We start from the raw sequence: 20,759 nt of genomic DNA on the forward strand, positions 1-20,759 counted from the left end.
AACATTTCCTCAATACAGATAACCTCAAATACAAACCAAGAATTCTTCAACACATGGCTACCTCAACTTCTATAGCTTACGAAGAACTAGAAGCACCTCCGCTCACAAGTTGTCCCTGTTGGGATTCATGGTCATGATGATCCTCCTAAAGATTGCTTCCCCTACCATTGCTCTACCATTTAGGCAAACTAAGTGGTTGCCTAGAATGGCAAATTTGTAAGCATACAACCGGTTTCATCGAATACTTCGCATCCGGCTTTTGAGAGTTTAAACATTCATAAACATCAAAGTGTCCTCTACTGAAATCATCACCTGTGAATCTAAGATATTTAAGAGGCATTGGCGGTTGTCCAAAGGTGTAAAATATTTGGCCATTTCAGTACACTTGAAAGCGACAACCAAACAATTCAGTGGCAGCCATCAACTCACATGCAGAACCATAGGTGAAGGGCTTAAGCATTTCACTCTTATAGTGCTCCTGTGCAGTATAATTATCTCCTGTACCGTCATCAGTCCACACCTTGAACCTGTCCCAGTCATTCAATACATAAGACACAATGTTCCTCCGGATATCAAGAGTGAGCCTGATATGGCCGTGCAATATGTAACACAGAGAATGGAAAAGGCAGGCGCCATCTCCGGGCATGGAAACCACACGGTAAGTGACAGTTCTTTGATCGATGGTGATCACCTCGATAGACATGTTAATGGGGGTACGGTTGGAACGATAAAGGAAATGGGTACCTGAACAATGTAAACTAAGTCTAAAATACCTATACAATAACTATAATCGTAATAAACGAACAATAAAACAGTGGAGAAGCTGTGGATTAAATAAAAAGGCTGCAGTTATCAGCAGGGAGACGTGAATACCGTGGTGAAGCAAGGAAGGGAATGAAGAGGCCGGAGCGACGGACAGCCTTATATAGGCAGGCAACAACAACAACAACATTTATTTATATAGCACATTTTCATACAAACAGTAGCTCAAAGTGCTTTACATATTAAAGAATAGAAAAATGAAAGACATAATTATAAAAAAATAAATCAACATTAACATCGAATAAGAGTAAGGTTCAATGGCCAGGGGACAGAAAAACAAAAACTCCAGGCGGCTGGAGAAAAATAAAATCTGTAGGGATTCCAGACCATGATACCGCCCAGTCCCCTCTGGGCATTCTACCTAGGCAGCCAACAACGTGGGAGACGTGGGGATGGGGGACCCAACGCCACCTCACATGGCAACCGAGCTGCAGGCTATGGACGTATATGTACGTAAGTAGGATTCAGTTAGCGTTGGGAACCCGCATACCATATTTCATGAAGAAGGGCCCATAGGTAAAAAAGACCATTGGAAAGTTCAATATGGCGGCCGACAGTTGCGTCATACCACCAAAATAAGTACGTACATCGGTTTCGGTTAGCACAGGGAAGCCGCCTACCAAATTTCATGAAGATGGGGCCATAAATAAGAAAGTTTAACATGGCGGACGTTGTCGACCATTGTGACCGTTATGCGTAGAATTTCTAAATGAAACCTGCTTAACTTTTGTAAGTAAGCTGTAAGGAATGAGCCTGCAAAATTTCAGCCTTCTACCTACACGGGAAGTTGGAGAATTAGTGACGCTGGAAAGTTCAATATGGCGGCCAACATTGGCGTTATGCCACCGAAATAAGTATGTACATCGCTTTCAGTTAGCGCAGGGAAGCTGCCTACCAAATTTCGTGAAGATGGGGCCATAAATAAGAAAGTTTAACATGGCGGACGTTGTTGACCGTTATGACCGTTACGTGTAGAATTTCTAACATTTCCGGGTCAGGGAGGATAAAAGGACTGTGGGAGCTCCCAAACGGCGAGCTGAGCTGGAAGGGTTGCAACGCGTCTGGGAGTGGAGGATTGTTTATAGTATTTGTGATAGTGATTATTGTTTGGTTTATGAGTATAGTGGAGGAGAGGGTGCTTGGTGCACTGTGGCAATTAAATAAAGTCATTATTTGGACTTTTATCTGGTGTCTGGAGTCTTGGACAGGGGTTCAAGGGAGCGATACAGCCCCCTATCTGCCACAATAGGTACTTTATGTAATATATCAGTTGAAATTGATTAAACTTCCATGGTCTGATTGTGTTTTAAGTAAGTATACTTTTTTAAACATGTTGATTTACAAAGTCTTGAGCTCTTATCTCACATCTTCTTAAAAGCATATACAAACTGGTATGTTTATCTAAGCTTAAACATATCCATCCATCCATTATCCAATCCGCTATATCCTAACTACAGGGTCACAAGGGTCTGCCGTATACATTATGAAAATAGTAACAATACTTAACTTCCCAGAATTCCTTAAATAATTTGCATGCATTTAAAACTTATCCTATCTTCTGAAAAACATCCTATGACTGAGTCATTGTCCTGTGCCTGCATGTGCCATGTAACTTGCCTGTCAGGTTCTTATCTAGAGTAATACTAGCTTTACTATACTTTATAGTGGAAATTATATGGTAATACTTTTTAGTTTTAGCAAAGTAAGCAAATACATAATATGTATAATAGCTTCAGCAACATACTGCACAACATAAAAATGAAGACTCTGTACAGCAATTTATAAAATGTGCTTTATTCATTAGTCATTCAGTACTGACTTTGAAGCAAAAGGCAGTTAGGATCTAAGAGCAGATTACAGGCTAACATGTTACAACTCGGTTCACTGAATTAGTCTAACAAATGATGCCAAAAGCGGACAACCTTTTCTGCTGGTGAAGCTTTTCACATACATAAAGATCTCTCTCAATACTTACAATAAGACCTTTATTTGATGGTGTTAAGGGTTGGGCTGCCAAAACCATAAGCAAGGCTAGGTGATCATACCCATTGTCTCACAAACTCATAAGCAGCACTTTCTTACTCTAAAAAATTATTAGACGTAAAAACTACGTTTTTATTTATTTATTTAGAGAAAAGCTAAGCAAAATAACACCTTTTATTGGCTAACTAAAAATATTACAATATGCAAGCTTTCGAGGCAACTCAGGCCCCTTCTTCAGGTAAGATGTAATCATTATTTATTTATTTATTTATTTACCACAACCTTATCCAAGGTGACTTACAAGGCAAGTTATAACACATATAAGTATGATTAGGTGGAAGCATCAAAAGCAACAGAGAACAAGATAAAAAAAATCTATGAATGAATGAAAGTGAGGAGTACAGAGATATACCAACATTCCTGACTGTGGCTGATGGTGAAAGGGTGATATCTTTAAGAACAATGCTTAGAGACAAATCTGAGGAAGGAAAATCAGAAGGCAAATACAGGATATCTGAGGTTGAAAAGTTAAGTTTAAGGTGATGAGCATTTATTCGGGATGACATGGCAGAGAGACAACTGGTAATCTTGGTTTAAACCTGTTGGTTTTAAGAGGAAAGTAAGAGAACAATCTGTGACCCATCATCCTAGATGTGGTATGAGAAGCCATGAGGCGAAATAACTCTGACTAAGGAGCAAATATAGAGACAAAAGTGGACCCAACACTGATCCTTGATGCATACCTGTGGAGAGTTTCTATGGAGAAGACAAGGAGTTAGACCAGGGGAAAAAAGCACTGAGTGGAAAGGTAGGACTTGAACTAGTACAAAGGAGAACCACGGATTTTCAGTTTTTCAGGGAAAGTGATAAGCAAGGAGTTTTTAACAGTATGAAAGCTGATGAAAGGTCAAGAAGGATAAGGACATAGTAGAGAGAAGCAGCTTGAACAGGTCTAATACCATTGGTGACTGAAAGCAGTCTATGTTCAGTGCCCCCTGCAGAATCAAGACTGAAAAGGATCTAGTAGATTGTCAGAGAGATAACAGGAGGCTTTTTGCTGTTTTCTGTGGTGTGAGAGTTAATTAATTAATAGTTAATTAGTCTTTTTTTAATTTGCTGCTAAAAACTTGTGTTTTGGTTGCCTCTAAGGAGACATGCAGGAATTTTTAAACCAATTTTTCCCTTTAGAAGGGTTTTTTTGCTCCCTCACAGGAGCAAAAGAAGATGGGTGTTTGGATGTGCATTTGGAAAAAGTTACTTCAATCAATCAATCAATCAATCAATCAACATTTATTTATATAGCACATTTTCATACAAGAAAATGTAGCTCAAAGTGCTTTACAAAATGAATAGAAAAATAGAAGACACAATAAAAAATAAACATAAGTCAACATTAATTAACATAGAATAAGTAAGGTTCGATGGCCAGGGTGGACAGAAAAAACAAAAAAAACCTCCAAAAGCTGGAGAAAAAAAAAAAAAATCTGTAGGGGTTCCAGACCACGAGACTGTCCAGTCCCCTCTGGGCAATCTACCTAACATAAGTCAAACAGTCCTCTTTGTATTTAGGGTTTTCATAGAAGGACCTGATGATGATGGTCACGTAGACTTCTGGCTTTCAGTCCATCAATGTTGGTGCATCATGATGCTTTGAGTAGGTGGTGGTGGCGCAGGCCACCACAAAGAAACCGGAAAAAGAAACAGAAGAGAGAGTAGGGGTCAGTACGGATTTTGGAGCCATTTTTGGAATAGTTATTATGAAGAATTGAACATACAGAGTATCAGTATTAAGTTAAAGTGAAGTTATAAAAAGGCCATGTTAAAGTAATGTGTTTTCAGCAGTGTTTTAAAGTGCTCTACTGTATCAGCCTGGCGAATTCCTATTGACAGGCTATTCCAGATTTTAGGTGCATAACAGCAGAAGGCCGCCTCACCACTTCTTTTAAGTTTAGCTTTTGGAATTCTAAGGAGACACTCATTTGAAGATCTAAGGTTACGATTTGGAATATAACATGTCAGGCATTCCGATATATAAGATGGAGCGCGATTATTTAAGGCTTTATAAACCATAAGCAGTATTTTAAAGTCAATCCTGAATGACACAGGTAATCAGTGTAGTGACATCAAAACTGGAGAAATGTGTTCGGATTTTCTTTTCCTAGTTAGGATTCTAGCAGCAGCATTCTACACTCGTTGCAAGTGATTTATGTCTTTTTTGGGTAGTCCCAAATTAATTTCTCAGCATCTTTCAATGATATAAGAGGCCTAACTTTTGCTATGTTTCTTAAGTGAAAAAATGCTGTCCTAGTGGTCTGATGAATATGCAATTTAAAATTCAGATTACAGTCAACAGATACCCCTAAGTTTTTTACGTCCGTTTTAACTTTTAATCTTAATGCATCAAGTTTATTTCTGATAACCTCATTGAATCCATTATTGCCAATTACTAAAATTTCAGTTTTCTCTTTATTTAGTTTGAGAAAAGTACTATTCATCCATTCAGAAATACCAGTAAGACATTGTGTTAGTGTATCGAAAGAGTCGGAGTCATCAGGTGCTATTGATAAGTACAGCTGTGTGTCATCAGCATAGCTGTGGTAACTCACGTTGTAACCTGAGATAATCTGACCTAACGGAAGCATGTAGATTGAGAATAACAGCGGACCCAGGATAGAGCCTTGTGGAACACCATATCGGATATCATGTGTCTTTGAGATTTGATTACCACAACTCACAAAGAATTTTCTATCTGCCAGGTAGGATTCAAACCAATTTAAGACACTGCCAGACAGGCCCACCCATTGACTAAGGCGATTTCTAAGAATATTGTGATCAATGGTGTCAAATGCAGCACTCAGATCTAAGAGGATGAGAACAGATAAATGGCCTCTGTCTGCATTTACCCGCAAGTCATTTACTACTTTAACAAGTGCAGTTTCTGTGCTGTGATTTGTTCTGAAGCCTGACTGAAATTTATCAAGAATAGCATGTTTATTGAGGTGGTCATTTAATTGCAAAATGACTGCCTTCTCTAGAATTTTACTTAAGAAGGGCAGGTTAGAGATGGGTCTAAAATTTTCAAAGGCAGAGGGGTCAAGATTACTTTTCTTGAGCAGGGGTTTAACTACAGCAGTCTTAAGACAGTCTGGAAAGACTCCCGTATCTAATGACGAATTAACTATGTCCAGAATATTGTCAATTAACACGCCTGATATTTCTTTAAAAAACCTTGTTGGTAATGGGTCAAGGACGCAGGTGGAGGGTTTCAATTGAGAGATTATACTATGTAATTCAGGTAAATCCATCCTGATGAAAGCAGGTTACTTGTTATGTGTACTTATTCTTGGTATTTATATTCAAACTAGTTTGCAAGGCACAGGAGAAAGCAGCAGTAGCTGACACCAATATCTATGTAAGTAAATAACCGGTGTGGTAGCAATGACTAGTTATAAGTATCAAAAACAGAGATTCCTTAGTGGGGAAAAAAAGAAAGGCAGCGGCTGACTTCAAAGCGGTAATAGGCAGGTGGTCCTTGTTAAGATTAGGTAAAATTAGGTAAAAGCGGCTGTTGTAGCAGATAAGACAGTGAGAAATTAACCACTGGTGGATATTCAGTAAGCAAGTTTTTCTAGATTGAACAGTTCTTAGTGGTCAAAAAGCAGAGTAGTTAAGAGGGTGACAGCATAAGGGTTCATTAATATGAAGGAGTACAAATGGTGCAAGTGGAGAGCTTTTAAGTAAGGAAAAGGGGAGTGCAAAGTTAGGAGTCAAAGAAAAGTAAACCTTCATAAAATGAAAAAAAAACAGCAGGCAGTCGAGGAGGAGAACATTACAGGAGCTATTGGAGGCAGAAGGTATAAAATGACTGTAGCAGTTCTTTTATCTAATTTCTTTGGCTTCCCTTTTTTTTTTAGTTTCTCCATTTAAGTTAAATCATTTAATTTTACTAATAAAAAGTTTGAACCGTCACCTTATCGTGGTGGAGGGGTTTGCGTGTCCCAATGATCCTAGGAGCTATGTTGTCCGGGGCTTTATGCCTGGTAGAACCACCAAGGCAAACTGGTCCTAGGTGAGGGATGAGACAAAAGCGGTTCAATAAACCTCCAATGAAAATAAAACTGGACAACGTTTTCCCTTGCCGGACGCTGGTCACGGGCCCCCTCTGGAGCCAGGCCTGGAGGTGGGGCTCGATGGCGCGCCTGGTGGCGGGCCTGCACCCATGGGGCTCGGCGGGCACAGCCGAAGAGGTAACGTGGGTCCTGCTCCCCATGGGCTCACCACCTATGGGAGGGGCCAAGGAGGTTGGGTGCAATGTGAGTTGGGTGGTGGCGGCGGGACCTTGGCGGTCTGATCCTCGGCTACAGAAACTGGCTCTTGGGGCGTGGAATGTCACCTCTCTGAAGGGAAGGAGCCTGAGCTAGTGCGAGGTGAGAGGTTCGGCTAGATATAGTGGACTCACCTCGACGCACAGCTTGGACTCTGGAACCAATCTCCTTGAGAGGGGCTGGACTCTCTACCACTCTGGAGTTGCCCGGTGAGAGCGCCGAGCAGGTGTGGGCATACTTATTGCCCCGACTGGAGCCTGTGCATTGGGGTTTACCCGGTGGGCGAGAGGGTGGCCTCCCTCCGCCGGGTGGGGAAGGGTCCTGACTGTTGTTTGTGCGCATGCGAACAGCAGTTTGGAGTATCCACCCTTTTGGAGTCTCTGGAGGGTTGCTAGAGGGCATACCTTCTGGGGATTCCCTCGTTTTGCTGGGAGACTTCAATGCTCACGTGGGCAATGACAGTGAGACCTGGAAGGGCGTGATTGGGAGGAATGGCCCCGATCTGAACCCGGCGGTGTTTTGTTATTGGACTTCTGTGCTCGCCACGGATTGTCCATAACGAACACCATGTTCAAGCATAAGGGTGTTCATATGTGCACTTGGCACCAGGACACCCTAGGCCTCAGGTCGATGATCGACTTTGTGGTCGTGTGTGGACTTGCGGCCATATGTCTTGGACACTCGGGTGAAGAGAGGGGCGAGCTGTCAACTGATCACCACCTGGTGGTGAGTTGGCCGATGGTGGGGAAGATGCGGTCAGACCTGGTAGGCCCAAGCGTGTTGTGAGGGTCTGCTGGGAGCGGCTGGCAGAGTCCCCTGTCAGAAGTAGCTTCAACTCCCACCTCCGGCAGAACTTCAACCCGCCCCGAGGGAGGTGGGGACATTGAGTCGAATGGGCCATGTTCCGTGCCTCTATTGTTGAGGCGGCTGACGGAGCTGTGGCCGCAAGGTGGTGGTGCCTGTCGTGGCGGCAATCCCGAACCCGTTGGTGGACACCGCGGTGAGGATGCCGTCAAGCTGAAGAAGGAGTCCTATAGGACTTTTTGTCCTGTGGGTCTCTGGAGGCAGCTGATAGGTACCGGCAGGCCAAGCGGAGCAGCGGCCGGTTGTTGCTGAGGCAAAACTCGGGCATGGGAGGAGTTTGGAGAGGCCATGGAGAGCGACTTTGGACGGCTTCGAGGAGATTCTGGTCCACCGTCCGGCGTCTCAGGAGGGAAGCAGTGCAGTGTCAACACCGTATATGGTGGGGATGGTGCGCTGCTGACCTCGACTTCGGGCGTTATGGGTCGGTGGGAGGAGTACTTGAAGACCTCCTCAATCCCACTAACATGCCTTCCAATGAGGAAGCAGAGCCTGGGGACTCTGAGGTGGGCTCTCCCATCTCTGGGACTGAAGTCACCGAGGTGGTCAAAAAACTCCTTGGTGGCAGGGCCCGGGGTGGATGAGATACCGGAGTTCCTTAAGGCTCTGGATGTTGTAGGACTGTCTTGGTTGACACGTCTCTGCAACATCGCATGGACATCGGGACAGTGCCTCTGGATTGGCAGACCGGGGTGGTGGTCCCCTCTTTAAAAGGGGACGGAGGGTGTGTTCCAACTATAGAGGGATCACACTCCTCAGCCTCCCTGGAAAAGTCTATTCGGGGTTCTGGAGAGGAGGGTCCGTCGGATAGTGAACCTCGGATTCAGGAGGAACAGTGTGGTTTTAGTCCTGGTCGCGGAACAGTGGACCAGCTCTTCACCCTTAGCAGAGTCCTGGAGGGTGCATGGGAGTTTGCCCGACCGGTCTACATGTGTTTTGTGGACTTGGAAAGGCATTCGACCGTGTCCCTCGGGAATCCTGTGGGGGTGCTCGGGAGTATGGGGTACGGACCCCTGATAAGAGCTGTTGGTCTCTGTACAACGGTGTCAGAGCTTGGTCCGCATTGCGGCAGTAAGTCGAGCCCGTTTCCAGTGAGAGTTGGACTCCGCCAGGGCTGCCCTTTGTCACCGATTCTGTTCATAACTTTTATGGACAGAATTTCTAAGCGCAACCAGGGTGTTGAAGGGGTCGGTTTGGTGGACTCAGGATTGGGTCACTGCTTTTGCAGATGATGTTGTCCTGTTTGCTTCATCAGGCCGTGATCTTCAGCTCTCTCTGGATCGGTTCGCAGCTGAGTGTGAAGCGGCTGGGATGAGAATCAGCACCTCCAAATCCGAGAGCATGGTCCTCAGCCGGAAAAGGGTGGAGTGCCCTCTCAGGGTTGGGGGAGAGATCCTGCCCCAAGTGGAGGAGTTCAAGTATCTCGGGGTCTTGTTCACGAGTGAGGGAAGAATGGAGCGTGAGATCGACAGGCGGATCGGTGCGGCATCCGCAGTGATGCGGGCTCTGCATCGGTCTGTCGTGGTGAAAAGGAGCTGAGCCGTAAGGCAAAGCTCTCAATTTACCAGTCGATCTACCTTCCTACCCTCACCTATGGTCATGAGCTATGGGTAGTGACCGAAAGAACGAGATCGCGAATACAAGCGGCTGAAATGAGTTTCCTCCGCAGGGTGTCTGAGCTTTCCCTTAAAGATAGGGTGAGAAGCTCAGTCATCTGGGAGGGGCTCAGAGTAGAGCCGCTGCTCCTCCGCATCGAGAGGAGTCAGATGAGGTGGCTCGGGCATCTGATCAGGATGCCTCCTGGACGCCTCCCTGGTGAGGTGTTCCGGCACGTCCAACCGGGAGGAGGCCCCGGGGAAGACCCAGGACACGCTGGAGGGACTATGTCTCCGGCTGGCCTGGGAACATGGGATTCTCCGGAAGAGCTGGAAGAAGTGGCGGGGAGAGGGAAGTCTGGGCCTCTCTGCTTAAGCTGCTGCCCCCACGACCCGACCTCGGATAAGCGGAAGAGAATGGATGGATGGATGGATGGATGAATGGAGTGAAGTGGTGGCTCTGAAGCTAGGGATTTGCATTGGTAATCGGAAGGTTGCTGGTTCAAATCCTGTAAATACCAAAAGTGACTGTACTTTGTTGAGCCCTTGAGTAAAGCCCTTAACCTGCAATCAGAAGCCCAGTATTTCTCACTGTTTTTTCTTTTCTGAACTTATTTACTAGTTACTAGTCTTATTTAAAATTAGAAATGATCTGGCTTCAGGCTTGTCACTGATAGTAGTCACTAGAAATCAAATAAATTTATTTTAAATTTGCTGATGAACTACAATGCATGTAAACCCAGGTGCCAGGTGTTATGACCGCACTTCAAACAGGCTGCAAACCTGGATGGATTCATGAAGAAGACCCGAAGGCTTCAAGGGTATATTAAATAATCTCATAATCAACTACTAGCATTGCAATTGTGAGTGCCTAAGAAGCTCATCTACACTTTACTACATGAGATGTTTGTCCACAGATGGAAATGGAGACATGCCACCATGAGAATAAAAATTAAGCAAAAAGGTTTTAGAACTGGTCTACCATCTGGGGCAATGTTCGATTGCAGTGTCTCAGGAGACACTGTAAGTAAAGAGACAACATAGGAAGATACACGTAGGAAAAGCTGTGGGACCAGACAGTTCATAATGCCTGTGCTGACCAACTTTGCGGTGTCCTCTGTCATCTGCTCAATCTGTCCCTAAGGCTTTATAAAGCGCTATTGCTATGGAAAACATCCTGCATTGTACCTGGATAAAACTGGCAGAATTGTGAGGATTATGATTTTTTTTTATTTCTCCAGTGCCTTCAATACCAACTAGCCATCCCTGTTAAAAGGTAAACTCAGAAATATACGGGTGGATGAGCCTGTGGTGTCCTGGATAACGGGCTGTCTGTCAGGCAGACCGCAGTTTGTGAGACTCAAGGACTGTGTTTCTGATACAAATATGAGCAACACTAGAGCACCGCAAAGAACAGTCCTGTTTCCGTTTTTCTTTACTCTGTACACCTCAGACTATAAACATAACACTAGGTCATGTCACTTGCAGAGAAGGTGTATTGGTAAAGGAGATGAGACAGAGGAGAGAAGTCAAGTGGAAAAGTTTATTTCTTGGTACAAAGAGAATTGTCTGCATCTTAACATCAGCAAAACCAAGGAACTGGTCATTGATCACATCAAAGAGCCTCTGTGTCTGGTGTAGAGGTGGTCCACTCCTACAAGTAGTTGGTGCCCACATCAATGACAGTTTAGATTGATCTTGAAACACAGAGAAAAAGGGCAGAGCAGGCTCTTTTTCCTTAGGAAACTGCGTTCCTTTAATGTGGAAAGTGACACCCTTCATATCTGTGATGGCCAGTATGACTTTTTTCATTCTTTGAAAATACTAGTAGAGTATCATAGAATATTCTATATATTTTACCCAGTTAATGTGTGATGTGATAATTGCATTTGGTTCAGGTCAATTCTGTTTTAAATTTCATTTATTGTCAGTCTGTTGATACAATGTGAGGGAATGCTATTAAAGAAAGAATAGCAGTAATGAGATGACTATGATATGACAACTTGAGCTTCTGACAAGGAGTAATAGGGACAGGTTCTGCAAATGTTATATAATAGCTAGAATGAAGTCTTGACTTCAGCTGACAAACATGATTAAAATGCAAGTTACTGTGAAGAACAAAACTAAGACTTTTCAGAAAGTGCCATGAGATGATTTGACAAGGCCTATATTCCATGTGAGGTATGTTGCTGATCCGGGATGAAACTACTTGTTTTCATTGGTGCTTTAATGGAACATTAGGATATGGTTATGGATAACCCAGTCCCCAGTGAATATGTGAAAGATGGAAACAAAGAAGACCAAGCACCAAAGCCTCAAGCTCAAATTTACATTTATCATCATATGCACAGTGTGCAATTAAGTCCTTATTGCATGTCTACCACAAGTCAGATCAGGTCAGGTAAGGTTGGAGAGCATTCAGTGGTACAGAATATTGTCGCACCCACCACACAACGAAACGTGTTGGGGTCCTGGTTGGCAACCCTGCAGGCACACATACAGTCCAGTCCCATCCACCGAAAATGACTATCTGCCGCAGCCAGGTGTTACATGGGCGTCCCCTTGGCCTGATCAGAGCTTCCATTGACTCCACAAAGATCACAGTATTGTCGGCAAAGTTAAGATCAGTGAATCTATCTTCACCAGCATCCTGGGTATGATGTTAAACTGCATCCAGCCCTGCAAGTGGTCCTCCAACCATTGTAAAAATCTTCACACAGCTCCGAAACTGCAGACAGGACTCCTTTCTGCTCTCCTGGGGAGTAGCTTTGCTGTAACCACCCACAGGAAGGCTGCTTGCATTATGAAGGGGATTGGGGGGAGCCCTTGGGAGCTTTATCCCCGGAAGAGCTGAAACCACTAGAGAGCCAATGAAGTCAGTTTTGTTGGGGATCAGAACTGGTGTGGTGCTGAGGCGTCGCCTGCTGCACAACAGCACTTGGGTCCCAATTTGAGGAGGCCCATCTGGGTAGGAGTGTGGAATGTGTTGTCTTTCCGGCATGAAGATCATCTTCCTCTGCTGTCGGAGGAGCTTTGTGAACTCTGCATTTCAGTGGTGGCACTCTCTGAGGTGCACAAACATGGGACTGGTCAGATCTCTGTAGGTAGTGTCACACATGTGTGCTTAGGAGGCAGTCAAAGAGCCTAAAGGTGAGTGAAACATCGCGAGACAAAGGGTTAACATACGATGCTAACCTGACTCTCTCGTTCTTCTCATCAGGAAATCTGAAGAAAAATAGAATACTTACTTCTGGGTTCCAAGATGGCGCATACATTGACAATACCTCTGGTGCTTCCTGATGACGACACCTCCGACTCATTCTGATAACATCACTTCCGGTCCTATGTTGATGACGTCGTACCCGTCCCACAGCTTCGACATCATATCCCGTCAACTCATTTCTTGTCTCCATTTTGTTCACTGTATAAAAATGCCATTTTCTTATGTACCATTCATCATCTGCGATATATATGCTTTTGATCACTGCAAAACAGTCTTTTTGTGTCATTATATGGGGACAGTCCTGAAAACTTTGTTATTGTGGTGCTTCTCTTTATTTTTAAAGAAGAAAGTTTATCGCAGTAGGTAGACCTTATATTGGTCTGGTCAGTCTGATGGCTGTCATACTCAGGAAGTAGCTATTGCTGTGATGGATCAGCCTCTTCCAGTGGTGTCTGATGTCACTCCCACAGGCTAGTGACAAAAGTAAATTAGGAACAGAAACTAAGAAAATGAATAAAACATATACATTAAAAGCAATGCTCATTTACAAGACGTACTCATGCAGTTGTTGGCATAACTCACTGTTGATAACAGCTAAAAATTGCCCCTGAATCTAGTGATGTGAATGCTAATGGTTCTATATTATTTGTTTGAACATCAAGGGAATAAAGGTAGACTACACACGATGGTGGTGGTCTGTCAAGCAGTATATGTTAAATTTGTCCTGAACAGTAATATTCTGAGGTAACTTTACCAACATCTTTTGTGCTTTGCAGTCGTTCACCATGATATACTAAGGATGAACACAGCCAATGAGGAAGGACTCCATGATGTTCCTAAAAAAATGGGTGAGCACACTGTTGATGAAAACATTCAGACTTTCCTCAGACATCATAGATCTACTAAATACCTTGAAGGAGGCCACAAATCACAGACAGAGCAGAAATCAGTTCACCGCTAAAGAATGGAGAGGCAGAAAAACATCCAGATGAAGCAGATTGTAGTTTATCCAAGGTATGATGTATGGCGGTCAACCTACTTAAAGCAGCAGTAAATGCAAGTGCAAGCAATGTAGAAGGAGATTCATGGCCAAACTATTTGTGATATGAACAAAAAGTACTTAAGTCCCTGTGATGGATTCAAAATCCAGACTAAAACAAAATCCAGAGAGAAATATAACAAATAGAAATTGAAAGAAAATAGAATAAAAAAATACTTGTGATTTTAAGCACAAAAAGATAGCTTAGAATTTAAAAATTGACCCAGAGATGGGACTACTGGGACAAGACCACTGGGAAAATTCCTGGTAGGTCACTCTCTTTCTCTCTGGGGCGTGCTGTTGGGTAACAAACACTGAGGGACATGTGAAGTGAGCTGGCCATATTGCAGCTTCAGTGCACCTCTACAATTCTACTAACTCCCCGCTTAACTGATTAACTGAAGTAAACAAGAAGAAAGACCAACAAACATGAAAGGAGAGTCCAAAACATTTAGACAAATAAATGGAAAAGGGGCAAGTCTAAAAATTAAGGGAAACACAATTTAAATCACTCCAAGAAGGAATAGCAGTGTGTATTAAACTAGGATACTGAAGGAAAGTCAAACTGTAGAAGTGATCAGGATGGCATGCAAGCCAATTCAGTTTCTAAGGACATTAAAATTCATAGAAATTTGAAATGTTATATTAAGCCAGTGCTTCTCAAATAGTGGGGCGCGCTCCATCAAGGGGGGCGCGTTTGACCTCGGGGAACATGCTTTTTTATTTTTATTTTAAATTTTTTTTGAATTTAGAATGCATTTTAAATCTTTTCTGTTACATTTAATAAAGCTATTCTTTGTTGTAAATTGGTCCATATTTCTTTCTTTTTTTATTCTCTTATACGTTAATAAGGATACAGTGTTATGCAGAGGTGTACTTATAACAATTTTATAGACAAATGATACTATTTATAGTTGCGCGGGGGGTGCAAGATGTTTTCTTCTTCCTAGGGGGGGCATGACAGAAAATAATTGAGAAGCACTGTATTAAGCAGTGATCACTGAGATGAAGAAAACATGAAAATTTAGTAGCAAATTTATTAACATTTGGTGTTACACAAGATGTCTTTATTGTTAAAATGTTGTTCTTTGATTTAATATATCCTAGTGTAATGCTGACTACTGTGTAATCTAAACAGATCTAGAGTTTAAATCTCACACCCAAAACTTGCCAAAGTGGAGTTTGAATGTTCCGCGTGGTTGTAGATGTACACATTACAGTGCCTTGAAATTGACTACCATGTCCCTATAAGTGTGTTTTCTATCCTGTGCTCAGTGTTGTGAGGATAGTCTGCAGGCCCTACAACCCTGAACTAAATTCACTAGGTTTGAGGATGTTAAACTACACTCACTGTGCAAATCTTTAAGAACACCATACTAATACTGGGTATGGTGTCGTTTTCCTCTCAAAATAGCCTCAGTTCTTTGTGGGATGGATTCTTCAAGATGTAACAAACATTACTTTGTGATTCTGGCCTCCAGAATCTCCATTTCTACAGGTTTGTCAGCTGCCCATTCATGCTACAAACCTCCCGTTCTACCACATCCCAAAGGTGTTTTGTTGAATTCAGATCTGGTGACTGGGTTGGCCACTGAAGAATATTGAACTCATTGTTATGTTCATTATACTGGTTTGAGATGGCTGTTGCTTTGTGATATGGTACATTATCATGCTGGAACTGGCCATTAGAAGATGGGTAAATTGTGGTCATGAAGTGATAGACATGCTCAGCAACAGTTTTCACATAGGCTGTGACATTTTAGTGATGATTGATTGGTATTAACAGGCCCATAATGTGCCAAGAAAACAATCCGTACACCATTACAGCACCAGCAGCCTGGACTGATGACACAAGACAGGTTGGCTACTTGGATTCATGCTGTTGCCTCCAAATTTCGAATCTGCTATCTGCGCATCTAATCCAAAATTGAGATTTATCAGACCAGGATGCAGTTTTCCAGTCTTCAACTTTCTAGTTTTGGTGAGTCTGTGTCCACTACAGCATCAGTCTTCTGTTGTTGACTGAAAGGAGTGGAACCCAATTGGTCTTCTGCTGTTGAGGCCTACCCACCTAAAGCTTCAACATATTGAGATGATTTTCTCCTCGCCGCAGCTGTACAGAGTGATTATCGGAGTTATTGTAGCCTTTCTATCAGCTGAAACCAGTCTGACCATTCTTCTTTGATCTCTCTCATCAACAGGGCATTTCTGTCCACAGAACTGATGCTCAGTGGATGTTTTTTGCTTTTTGCACCATTATGAGTAAACTCTAGAGACTGTTGGGCATGAAAATCACAGGAGTTCAGCAGTTTTAGGAATACTCAAACCAACCCATCCAGCACCAACAACCTTCATAAAAATGGTCAAAATCACTGAAATAACATTTTTCCTCAAGCTGGTATTTGATGGGAACATTAACTGAAACTCCTGACCTGTATTTTCATGATTTTATGCATTGTGCTGCTGCCACATAATTGGATGGTTAGATACTTGGATGGATAAGCAAGTGTACATGTGCTCCTAATAATTTTATAATTGAATGATTGTTATCTTGTGGTCACAATTTTATGGATGTAAGAATACCATTCTCAGGGTTACCAGCCCTCTGTAAATTCAGTAACCATGTGGTGAAGAACAACCTACATTTGAGTTGGTCTATAATTTTTCATTGTGTCTCTTGATAATGGCAGGATTGGCACTTCAACCACTGTAAGAAAATAACTCACACTGTTCAGTGTGGTGCTGAGGTGTCACCTGTTGCAGGGCTGCATTCGGATCTCAATCCAGATAGTTCACTGTGTGGTGGGTGTGGCAACATGCTGTAATAAGCGTTTTCTCACAACCTCTCTTTTTCTCCCTCTCTCTTGGTAACTGATAATTGTTGTAGTGGATTTTTATGAATGTCTGAAACTTCCAAGTCTTTGTTTGGAAAATGACATTATATTTATAAAATGTTTTGAAATACTAGAGTGTAAAAATCATAACAAAAAAATGTCAGAATCATTAAATTCAATTTACAGAGAGAGCAGATTCTCTGCCTGCAGTATAAGGTGCAACCCTGGATGGTGTTCCATTCCATCACATGCTCCACTTAGGCACACATTATCATTGCAATTAAACACGTTTTCCATTGAAGTGTAAAGGTAATACAGATCTATGTGAACAGGAATGGATACAAAATATTAATCAAGAATAGCGTATCAGTAGGTCTATTAATTCACTCACATTCCACCAATTTAGAGCTTACATTAAACCTAACTTTATGCATTTGGGATTAGATAGATAGATAGATAGATAGATAGATAGATAGATAGATAGATAGATAGATATTTGTATTTGTTCCCAAGGGGAAATTAAAACTTTACAAACACTAAAGGAAAATAATATTGTATCATATCACAACTTCCCAAACACACACAAGAAGTGCACTTTTGGCTTGGATGATAAGAGCTGTTGCTGTCTTGACAAGATACTTGTAGGTGGGCGTCAGATATAGTCAGATCTCCCCAGTTAGTCCACAGGTTACATTTAAAAGCATTCACAGTAGGATAGAGCAGTGAAGAGTACCTGAACAAACGACATGCATATACGGGGTGGACGTACACAAACCATTAAGTCCATATGGTCAATTAAACTGACATTACTGGACCAGCCATGCTTCGGTGCTAAACCTCTGAGCTGTCTTATTTATGTAGATGAGCTCATATAGTGAGATTGGCCAGGAAAGGGGTGTGATTTCTTCCAAATCTATGAGTTTACATTATTTTAGGTTCTTCTTCCTTATGCATTTTTATGTTTCCGCATGCAGATGCTCTCGCTCCTCATCTCCATCCACTGCATTGTAAATTTGCGCTCGATTTGCGGCTCTGGTCAAGTTTACGAGAGAGGCAAATGCTGTTGTGGTACGCAGGGTTGGCAAACGCTTTCATCATCATTCATATTTATTTATTTGTTTTTAAAGTTTTTTTAGGTAAACCCTCAGCCTACATCCGCGACGGGCGTTTTGCCCAGAAACATACAATAGTAGTCTGAGGCGGAGCCACTCCCTTACCTCTCTCTCTCGCCCTCTCTCATTCAAACGTGTAGTACGAAGCAGGAAAAGGCGGCGGTCGAGTTACACGGGATAACCCGGAGTGGGATGACTGCACCCTCCCGTGGCACGGCACTCGCGGTCGGGTATGCGACACGCTGCTAGGGCGGGAGCCGCGGAAAGAGCAGCGGGCGCCTTTGTGTGAGCCGTGCGCGTGTACGCCGTATGGTGTTTGAAAGCGGCGGTGTGCAGCCGAAACAAAAGGCAAAGGCTGAACAATAGGAGCGTGGGGACTGCAGGAGTAGAAGGAGGCGGTGGGGAAGAGCCTACACTCCTCTCCAGTTCCCCTTGTGACAGCCGAGCCGTTCCATTCAACTAAAGGTACGGAGAGCTTCAGTCATACGCCGCTCGCGTTCTTTGGAGATGCGGCGTACGAAGTGAATGGACTTGAGTACCTGGGGTGGACTTTTGTCTTTGGACAATGGGTGTCACAGCCAATGGACTACAGAAGCAGCACTTAAGAGAAAAATGGACACGAGGTAAGATTTTTTTTTTCTTTTGTGCCTGAAAAAAAAGACCTAGTCTGACAACGCATTGTAAGGCACGGAGGCTCGAGTGTCCGACTTCGTGGCAGGGAGTTTAAGGCCGGGGTGAGGTGAAAGTGAGCGTCCCTGCCTTGCACAGGACTATCAGATTGTATTTACAGGACGAAAAATACACAGTCATCAGTTATACCCTTCTTATACCACCTACAATTGACTAACACACAGAACAATCTACTTGATTTTAATTGTACATGCTACAGTGTGGCCACTTAATTTTAAAGGTTTGTTCAGTTGTTCTCGTTTGTATACTTTACGTGCTCACGTAGTCGTGTTATTCCTGACAATTGATACTTTCCGTTCCTCAATGGGCGCCGTCCTTTTCTTTTGTGTGACGTTTCCGAGATGCAGCGGATTGGCATTGTTCGACTATGAGCCAGTGCTCGGACCCACCGGTCGTTTTCCATTTATACTAGACAGCTATACGGTGCTTGTTCAACTATAGGTCCATCCATTTTTAGAACACGTTGAATCAAATTGGAACGGCTCCCAGTCCGGGACTGGTTCCTGTTTTGCACCCGTTTCAAATGAGCAAGTCTTATTTGTTTTCTAGACACATTGTGCAGTTTTTAACAGATACGTTATGTGTGTAAATAAAAGGCAATATCCTCTACATGATAGCTGTGTGTATTTACTGTTCACTATTACCCGGTTTTAAAAATTTCTCGTTGGGGAAAATTATTTAATTGTTATCAGCCTTTCCAGTTAAGTCAAAGCAAGCAATACATTACATTTGATAAAATATTTTTCCCGTTATAAAGATAAAATCATTGTGACAAGCAACACCATTCAATGTATCAAGTCATCACTATGTTTTCCTCCATTATATAGGTATACGATACCTGTAATCATTATTATAAAGACAAAGTAGTTAACCAGTTAAGGTTAGCATTTGAATGTTTAGCGTTTGAGATAAAATTAATGTACATGGTTTTTATAGTAAATGAAAAAAAAATCATACTTTGGGATGCATGGCGCAGTGGTTAATTCTGCTTCAAATCCTGGCAATTGGCCATAGTCAGTTTAGACTTGGCACACTCTTAAGTGATTGTGAGTTTTCTTGCACATTCCATAGCAGTGCTTATTAAGTTATGTGGCAGTTTCAAATTATCTATGCAAAAGAGAAAGAAAACTGTAATGGTTTAGATCAAGGGTATCAAACTCAAGGCCCGTGGGCCAGATCCAGCTCTTGGAACCATTTTAAACTGGCCTGCTTCATGAGTATTCAAAATATGTTAAAAGTGACCTGTGATGGATGTTTTTTGAAAGATGCCCTTTAACATGCATTTAAAAAATTGTATTTAGATATGATTTATGTTTTTTGCCAGGCATTTAAAATTCATCTCCAGGGTCTACTTGTCCACTTTCAGTGCAGAGCAGTGCACCACATCAGCTAACCTGTAGTTAGAATGAAAGCTGGCTGCTCATAATGACCAATTAAGAAAAAGTGAAAAGGCAGGTAACACGCCACACTGCTACAGAAAACTTTAGCATTTTAGAATATTATAGTATCGTGAAGATGATGGCAGCTTGTCTTCACATGTGCTATTGCTGTCAGTCTGCTCACTTTTTGAGGCAATACAGGTATTGGGACTGGCCACGCTTCTGTGGCTTATCTGTCTGCTTCCATCGCCCTACATGATTCTTCTATCTTTACCACTGACTCGATTGTTTGTGGATCGAAAATTAATTTGCATTTCCTATCCTTGTAAATATGATTTTTGTGCATTTCTCCTCAACTCTAATTGCACACTTTGTCACAGTATATATAGTAAATTCTACAGGAGACTTTATATTGTATGAATAAGACAAAGAAGGAGTATTGTCAGCCAGTCTTTGTTTTAGAGTATTGCATAGTTCATAGTGGTTATCATCACCAAGTACACTTTGTATTGATAAATGTTCAACCAAATACAATATAGGGTGAAACGGAGGTTTGCTGTACAGTGAAGTCTATAAGCTGGTGCGTCAAGTTAAAATGGTAAGACAAAGGAAACATTTTGTCAGAGTTTTTATTGGATATACCACCATTCATAAAGGTTACATTCTCAAAATGGTTCAGTTAAATAAATATCAAATCCAGCCATCAATTTTATGAACCCACTTTATCCTAACCAATTTTCAGCATGATTATAAAACATGCATAACAGTAGGTATTGAATGAATAATGAAGTATAAAATGTAGTGTCTTTAATCGTCAGGGTGTAAATGAAAGACTACTGTCAGTTTGAGAGCTAGTAATAATGACTACAATCTCAAAGTGATTGACATGTTTTATC

At 42.4% G+C, this 20,759-nt stretch overlaps 1 protein-coding gene across 4 annotated transcripts in view; it reads left to right on the top strand.

The window, feature by feature from the left end:
- Positions 1–17,889: 17,889 nt before the first annotated feature.
- arhgef15b (Rho guanine nucleotide exchange factor 15b) overlaps positions 17,890–20,759 on the top strand; it is a 125,021-nt gene continuing 122,151 nt past the window's right edge. For 3 of the 4 annotated variants that reach the window (XM_039747008.1, XM_039747011.1, XM_039747010.1), the window contains exon 1: positions 18,344–18,417. Coding sequence is in view for 1 of the 4 variants with exons in the window: in XM_039747012.1 (XP_039602946.1) it covers positions 18,360–18,417 (58 nt within the window). In the remaining 3 variants the exon portion in view is untranslated. Of the gene's footprint in view, positions 18,418–20,759 lie in introns of all 4 variants that reach the window. The other variant, XM_039747012.1, reaches the window with a different exon arrangement.

The sequence above is a fragment of the Polypterus senegalus genome, chromosome 3 (assembly GCF_016835505.1).
Source record: "Polypterus senegalus isolate Bchr_013 chromosome 3, ASM1683550v1, whole genome shotgun sequence".
NCBI classification, from domain to species: domain Eukaryota; kingdom Metazoa; phylum Chordata; class Cladistia; order Polypteriformes; family Polypteridae; genus Polypterus; species Polypterus senegalus.